The following is an 8,609-nucleotide window of genomic DNA, read 5'->3' on the forward strand; positions in this document are numbered from 1 at the left end:
ATCAGCCAGAGATGCAGGTCAGTCAGAGGCTGAGGATACTGGCATCGAGGCTCGGGATGATGACTGAAATGAGGATTTCTACATCCTCACCAGGAGGGACCGCATGCAGATTGAGCGGAAGAATGCCTTCAACCTGAACCATCTGCTACATTTCTTCCACATGTTGCACCTTATTGTTGCAACAAATGTCGATCCTGTGGCACATAAAACCACATTTAGTCAGCTTCGGACACAATTTTTTATACGAGTGGCACGTGGAGATCCTATAGATTTGCCACGGCACATCTTTGAGAGGATCCGTTACGAGGCGAGCATCATCTCCACGGATAATCTCCCATACGGTGTCCTAATCAGTTGACTATTACTTGCACAGAGAGTGCCGACCCAGCCAGAGGAGAGGGTCAAAGATCAGATGAGCTAATAGAAATGCCGTGATCTTACCAGGGGACTCGAGGCGACGTGCGACAGACTGGGGTGATGGAAGGTCCTCGCTGGCTGTTTCTCTGGGGCACGGCACGGAGGAGCTCTCGATGGAGTGCGACTATAACAGCTTGGATGCTACTCTGTTTTAGACAACTAAAACAGGGGATTTTCGGGGCTTGTAATGGAGGCTATGGAGGCGTTGGGAGGTAGCTACGAGGCTGAAGTTCCACGTGGGCTAGGTCTGGGGGAAAGTGGCGACTCGTTGGCTGGGCTGGTGCTCTACTTTTCGGTGGTGCAACCGAGGTAGAGTTTACACGGAGAGGGTGGTGGTGCACGGCTTGAGGGGTGGACTTCGTGTGACTGTGGAGGTGATGACCGAACAGCTTGGGTGGCTGCAGCGTGAAGAGAACAAAGGAAAAGCAATTAGGGTTGAGAAAAACTTAATCTATATATAGACTATAAATAGAAAACAGAACACTTAAAACAAAGGGAAGGAAAACGTGCATGAAGAAAAAGGAAAGATGGTGTTAACTGGTGTGACGGAAATGAGAGACGTTATTCACGTACGTGGGTGAAGCAATGAGCTGGGTTTTACATCGTTGCAATTTCAAATGCTTTGTTTGGTTCTACACCAGAAATCGCAAGTGACATTCTGGCAAAGGCTTTCCAAGTTGATGAGAATGTTGTCGATGATATCAAATTCAAGTTCTAAGCAAGCAAGTTATAATTATATATAAGAAAGCGTTTATATTAATATATTTTATAAAATGAATTATTTTGTGCATTCACTTTATTTACAGCCAAGTACGTGGTTAATTATATGATGTTTTCCGAGAAGGACGATGTCAATATTGTTCGTGGTATTTAATATGTATATTTAATAAAATGAAATACTAGTTGAAAATGGCTAGCTCTTTAATTAATTTTAAGCCCGAGTAAGCATGAAATACTTAGTATTTAATTAATGAAATACTAAGTAGGTGCCTTCCCCTTCAGTTTTTCTTTTTCTTTTTCTTTTCTTCTCCTCCTCCTCCCCAAAAACTTCTCACAATTTTTCCCTCCCCCACGCCCACTTCTCAGTCCATCAGTTTATCCAAACCGAAAACAACCCCACCCAGATCTCCATCTTCCCCACGTCCACGCAGTTTTAAATTTTATCTTTTCCTCCCGTTACTCAAATCCCTCTTGCCATTACCCTTATTCCTTTCTTTTTCCTTTCCTCTCTTCATTACAGTTAGTAATCCGCTCGCACAAAGCCCTTCATTGCAGAGCATTATCAGCCTCCCTCCCTGTTGCGCACCATCACCACCAAGGCGCCATCACAAGTGGCCCTCGTCGACGCCGTTGCATGTTGGTCAGTCTGCCGAAGCCTCCTTCAGACGAAGCCGAAACTTGAGGCCAAGTGCAGCGAACACTGCAACACAACCAGTAACCACCACGATCTCGACGTGAGGTGCCTTGCTCCTTCACAACATCCAACCACCGGAAACCACCTCCCACAACCACGGCAAACAGCAAACCATGGTTTTGCCAAGCCAAAACGCCCCTGTTTTACTGCACCCGAAATAGAGCTTCCGCCAACGCCTTGACCGAGAAGCCAGCCAGCAAGCCCGCGGTGCCTTTGCACCATCCCCGCAACCATGCCCAACTTCGTGCCACCGTGAGCTGCCGTCACACGGTATCTCCACCCCTCCCGGATGTTCCCTTAGTAAAACTCTCTCTCTCTCTCTATACACGGAACACCCTCTCTCCCTCTCTTTCTCTCACTATGTTCCCTCTCTCTCCACCGTGATCGAGTTACAATTTTCACTCCATCTTCCTCTCTCAGTGCTCCGCCTCCGAGCGCCGGAGAATTCATCTCAGCTATCCATCTCCGTCGATGTCCAGCTCTGCGTCCCTGTTGCAGTTGATCAAGCACTCTCTCGGTGAGCAATTAGTTTTTACGTACACATGCTCTGGTTCTTTTCTGTTTTAGAAAGTTTGTTGGTAAATCATTTTTTAACTTCCCAATTTATTTCCTAAAACAGAGGTGAGTTTATATTTATAAGTCCAGTGCTCGAGAGTTTAAACTTTTATTTATTTTTAAATATATAGCTTATAGAGCAAAAAAATATAGGGCTGAATTATATTTTTTTAGTAATATATATATTTTTAAATATGAATTTTTGAAGTGAACAGTAAGTACAAAATATTTTTGATTTAACCAAAATTATGATTTTTCTACTTATAATAATTTTGATATAATTATGTTATTTAGTTTTATATTTTATTGTTAGACCTCATTAGTAATTGAGTTAGAGTTTAATACTTTAGTAAGAGATTAATTAGTTGGATATTGAGAAATTTGGAAAGTGATGATACATGTAGGGATTGAGAATTTAGGTTTTTGAGGAATAAAAGTAGGTTATTTTTGCATCTTAAATATTGAAATACATGTTCGATTTCAAATTTACAGGAATTACGTGATTGTTTTTTTAAAGGTGACGATTAATATTTGTTCGATATTATTGAGAAATTTTCGAAAGGCTAAAAAGTCCAGGTAAGCGGGATTCATATACTAGTTTTACATAAAAAAAATGAAATGATGTTGACTTTGAAAATAAGCATGTTTGTTTTTGAAAAGAAATCTGGAAACGACCTTAGATGTTTATTCTCCATATGCATAAATTCAATATAAGAGAAAATATTTTTTGTCATGATTGGTGTATACATGAGCTAATTTTGTGCATTCTGTTTCTGAACTATGCAAAAAGAGCGAATATGAAAGTCTAAAAAATTTTGCTATGAATAAATGAAGATGTTCTTATTCTGTTTATTTCGAACATGTGAAATGATCTAAAGCTATTCAGTATTTTGTTTTGATATGATATGTCATCTGAAAACATTGGTATGAAGTTCTGATTCTGTATCTAATGTGATCTAGTTCCAATGATGTTTCGTTACGTTTCTGTTAAGGCCTTGTCACAAATATAATGGTAGTTTATAACCCTACCACGGGGGTGAAACATGATATACGGCTTAGCCACGGGTATAATGGTAGTTTATAACCCTATCATGGGGGTGAAACATGGTATACGGCCTAGCCACGAGTATAATGGTGGTTTATAACCCTACCACGAGGGTTAGACATGGTATTTTTCCCGATGTGATGCTATGAAATTATATGAAAATAATGTTTCAGTTTGGATATGACAAAGGATTTTCTTTTTGGGAACAAGTTTGATTTTCTGAAAATTTCGCTCTATGTTTTGTAACAAGTTTTGTTTATGTATTCTGAAAGAAAATATGTTATTTTTGCATTCTGAAAGTAAATGTCTTTTTTTTTTCTACATACCGAACTTTATAAATGCTAATGTTTAAATGCTAGTATAAGTTCTTTGCTTATTGAGTTGTTGATGATAACTCACCCCTTATCTCCACAATATTTTTCAGATGATTTTGGATATTTCAGCTGGGGATCAAGATTTTGAAGCTTTGGGTGAGATGATTTAAGAGTAGTGGATTAAGTATAGAAAGTTTTTGATAAGTATTGACGATTTTTATTAAGAAATGTTATTATGTTCTGATGACTTGGCATTTTGGAAAATTGGTTATATTGAGAAAATTAGTTTGAATCGAAATTTCTTCATGATATTGAGAATTTGAAGTCTATATTTATATTGATGAAATATAAGTGTTAGTGACAGGAAGTAACTCCCTAACCCCTGCGGGATCGGGGCATTACATGCATGGTTGATCGTTATATCTAACAGTTTATAATAATTGTATGATAGAGTTTGCTAGCTTTCATTAAAGAGTATTGTTATTTATAAGCCCCACACACCCCAATTTTTTTTATTTTTTATTTGTTTTAAAAAAATTTGGTTTTATTATTCTTAAAACAATTGAATTATTTTACTCATCATCTATATACCACACATTTGGTAAGAGAAAAAAATTTAAAAAAATCACAAAAAAGATGGTGTGTGGTGTATGAAGCTTATGAATAGAATTTTTCTTAATTAAAGCACAAGCAAGCAGCAGCTGAATTCCTAAATGATTAGGGGGGATAACATAAATTTACTAATTAGATTATTTACACTTCAAAAGACAAAAGTGACACATGGATACCGCACAAAGAAAAGAAAGGATCGAGAAGCTAGTTAGTAAAGCATCTCATCAACTTCATTTATTAATCTTTTGGATATGTGTACAGAGTGTGTGGTAATTAATCAGTATGCATGACTAATTATACAAACAAACAGAAATACAAAGATGAACCAGAAAGAAAAGCTAGCATACTGTTTTGTTGTCATTATTCTCACAATAAGTACAATACTGAATTATTAAACGTACCATAACGTTTTTGATTAATAGGTCATCAGGATTCACCTTCTTTTTATTTATTTATTTATTTTTTATATATTTTCATCCCAGTTATTTAATGCTAGTTATTGTTTTGGCTAATTAATGTTGAAATGTGACGTGGGATTTTCGAATTGGGTCCAGATGGAGGAATATGACCCTTTTGTAGTACTGTCCCAAGCAAATGAGCCCTTGGGTGACTTGCAAATGCTTTTTGATTGATTGTTGAAAGGAGAGGTGGAATTGTCGGATTGGGAGCAGATGGAGGAATATGACTCTTTTGTAGTATTGTGCCAAGCAAATGAGCCCTTGGGTGACTTCCAAATGCTTTTTGATTGATTGTTGAAAGGCGAGGTGGAATTGTCGGATTGGGAGCAGGTGGAGGAATATGACCCCTTTGTAGTACTGTCCATAGCAAATGGGCCCTTGGGTGACTTGCGAATGCCCTCTGACTGATTGTTGAAAAGCGAGGTGGAATTGTTGGATTGGGCACAGATGGAGGAATATGACCCCTTTGTAGTACTGTCCCTAGCAAATGAGCCCTTGGGTGACTTGCGAATGCCCTCTGACTGATTGTTGAAAGGTGACGTGGGATTTTCGAATTGGGTCCAGGTGGAGGAATATGACCCTTTTGTAGTACTGTGCCAAGCAAATGAGCCCTTGGGTGACTTCCAAATGCTTTTTGATTGATTGTTGAAAGGCGAGGTGGAATTGTCGGATTGGGAGCAGGTGGAGGAATAGGACCCCTTTGTAATATTGTCCATAGCAAATGGGCCCTTGGGTGACTTGCGAATGCCCTCTGACTGATTGTTGAAAGGCGAGGTAGAATTGGTGGATTGGGCACAGATGGAGGAATATGACCCCTTTGTAGTACTGTCCCTAGCAAATGAGCCCTTGGGTGACTTGCGAATGCCCTCTGACTGATTGTTGAAAGGTGACGTGGGATTTTCGAATTGGGTCCAGGTGGAGGAATATGACCCTTTTGTAGTACTGTGCCAAGCAAATGAGCCCTTGGGTGACTTCCAAATGCTTTTTGATTGATTGTTGAAAGGCGAGGTGGAATTGTCGGATTGGGAGCAGGTGGAGGAATATGACCCCTTTGTAATATTGTCCATAGCAAATGGGCCCTTGGGTGACTTGCGAATGCCCTCTGACTGATTGTTGAAAGGCGAGGTGGAATTGGCGGATTGGGCGCAGATGGAGGAATATGACCCTTTTGTAGTACTGTCCCTAGCAAATGAGCCCTTGGGTGACTTGTGAATGTCCTCTGACTGATTGTTGAAAGGCTAGGTGGAATTGTCGGATTGGGCACAGATGGACTAATGGGAGCACCTTTCTGCAGTGACTCCAACAACAAATGAGCCATGGAATGATTCATAAAGGCCTTTTGGCTGATTGTTGAAGCTATTAGTGGTATGTCGGTGCTTGAATTAAATGAAGATGGAGGGATTGGAGCTTTATGCAACAATCCTAACAAATGGTTTTTGTTCATCAATATTTTTTTTCCCTCTCCATGCAAAATTCGGCAAGCTTGATTTGCATTCATGCTCATTAGAAAAAGCATTGTTGTGACTACAAGAAGCATTTTTAAAACTCTCATTTGTTCTATAAGCCAAAATATATGGATATAACCAACTTGATGCAAGTATATGTGAAGGATATGGAGGTATATATATATATATATATAATGTGTATCCACGAACTTATATATATGACTTGAATTTTTCAACTTTTAGTATGTTGGAATCGTTTTACTCTTGACAATTAATGGTAATAGATTAAAAGGTTGAATGGGTCTTACATGACAAAACGGGCGGGGTTTGATTTGAATCCTAAAGTAGTTTGTTTTTCACGTGCATGAAAAAAGTCATGCAATGAACAGTTTTGTGAAGAAGGCAATGCGTTTTCGACGGGCAAATAATGTCAATCTCGATGAGGCAGTAGTAGTACGGTTTTGCAAAATTCAAAACATTTCGTCAGTAGGACTCCAAAATGGCTTGTTTGGGGTCTAAGATACTATACAAAATTCTTATATAATCTCATTTTATTTCATTTTATCTCATCTTATTTTTAAATATATATAACTCAAATACAAAATTTTCAAACTAATCATTACAACTTTTTCAAACTTTCAAATAAAAAATAATTTCAACTTTTCCAAATCTTTAAACAAAATAATATTATATTAAACTATATTCTTACAATATTTTAACTTTATAATATTTTTTATTCAACTTTTTCCCTCTCCTTTCCAAAAACTCAAAAAATACTCAACTCAAAAAACTATCTCACTACTATTCACAAACTATCTTACTACCATTCACAAAATTTTCATCTCATCTTACTCTCCAAACCATTATAAAATCAAAAAGAATTTGTTTGTAGATTAACGAGGGAGCTTCAATCCTCAAGAGAACCTTAATTTTAGGGTATCGTTAAGGATTAGATATATTATTCAAATTTTGAATTGTTTTCATATATATGTTAATTATTTTTCTTGTATTTCATATATATAAACCTTACATGGGTTAATTTGGGAAGTCCAATAAACTCATTAGCATTTGTATTGAAATCCCCAGGCCAACTTCTAGTTAATGCATGCATTTAGATTTAGCTTAAGTACTCAAATGCAAAATTGATAAAGAGGCAGGGTACTTAATTAGAGTCCTAAACTTTTGAAAGATATGTTTTCTATAAGGCTATAAGCCCTACCAAAGAACTTGATTCTTTAGTTCAACCATCATTTAGCTAGGAATCTCCTGGATAATTCCCAGCAATTAGCTAGGTGATCTGTATCTTTCCCAGGGAGGAAGCTAGGACTTTCAACTCGCGAAACTTTGCTTTCTCTTCGGGCATATATTTTGAATGGAAAAGAAAACTGATCAGAGAGAAGATCGAAATGGTTCAAAAGGTAGCTCAAGAAAAGAATGTGGACCAACCCTTGCTGATCTTGACTGGAGGGCGCCCCAGCTTGACCATGGCATGCAGCGGACGTTCCCCGTACGCCATTGTCTTGACTTTGAGGTACTTTGAACTGACATAACATGGTGGAATTAGCACGGGCATTTTGTTTTGGTACTTGGAAACACGCTTACTTATAAGATAGATGTCTTGAATAATGTGTCTAATGTCTATATGGCCTTAGTTTGTGGGATAATCCTTTTACACGGCATAAAATACTTTGAAAAAGAATTCCAAAAGATCTAATATGAAGTTTCTCTTACGGCATGATGTACTGAATTGGGGAATGTTCTCTAAGACATTTGTGGGGGGAAAAATAAGGTCAAAGGTATTCCTTCCAACTCTTTTATGTTCTGAATGTAAGAACTAAAATTCCTGAAACAGAGACGAAGCCAATATCGTTTTTCTTGGAAACATAGACAAAGACAAGAGGATTCAGTTGTGAGGATATGCTGCCCACTGGATGCTCATCCGGTTTCTGGTGTCAACAAAGCGTTCAGGGAACATCAAATTGTAGCTCAAGATTCAAATGTTTCAACGGAGACTGGTAAGGTTATTCATACATGTTTCAACGGAGAATGGTAAGGTTTTTGGTCGTTATACGCGCGTGTTTCATTTGCTGTATTATTTTATTTACCCAAATTAAGATCAGGTAAAGTTACTAGATTCGCTTCTTGCGTGGTCTCATATTACAATTAGTACCCATGGTCATATTAACCATTAAATCATGAACTTAGTATAAATATACATACATACATATATATATATATATGATCCGTTTATAACTTTGAAAAATAAAAGCATATAATTTTCCATATTAATCTAATTAAATGTTTTTTTATCATAACGTACCGATCGAATGAAGCTAGTACTCATGCTAT

At 37.6% G+C, this 8,609-nt stretch overlaps 1 protein-coding gene across 1 annotated transcript; it reads right to left on the reverse strand.

Moving 5' to 3' along the window:
• Positions 1-4,849: 4,849 nt before the first annotated feature.
• Positions 4,850-6,133, reverse strand: LOC109021903 (formin-like protein 3). The gene has a single exon (XM_019004638.1). It carries the CDS (start codon positions 6,131-6,133, stop codon positions 4,850-4,852), a length of 1,284 nt encoding a protein of 427 aa, XP_018860183.1.
• Between the last annotated feature and the right edge of the window lie 2,476 nt (positions 6,134-8,609).

The sequence above is a fragment of the Juglans regia genome, chromosome 4 (genome assembly GCF_001411555.2).
Source record: "Juglans regia cultivar Chandler chromosome 4, Walnut 2.0, whole genome shotgun sequence".
Classification (NCBI taxonomy): domain Eukaryota; kingdom Viridiplantae; phylum Streptophyta; class Magnoliopsida; order Fagales; family Juglandaceae; genus Juglans; species Juglans regia.

What these genes read in the sequence shown, in the direction of transcription:
- LOC109021903 (XM_019004638.1), bottom strand. Translation starts at nt 6,133, where the DNA reads ATGGCTCATTTGTTGTTGGAGTCACTGCAGAAAGGTGCTCCCATTAGT.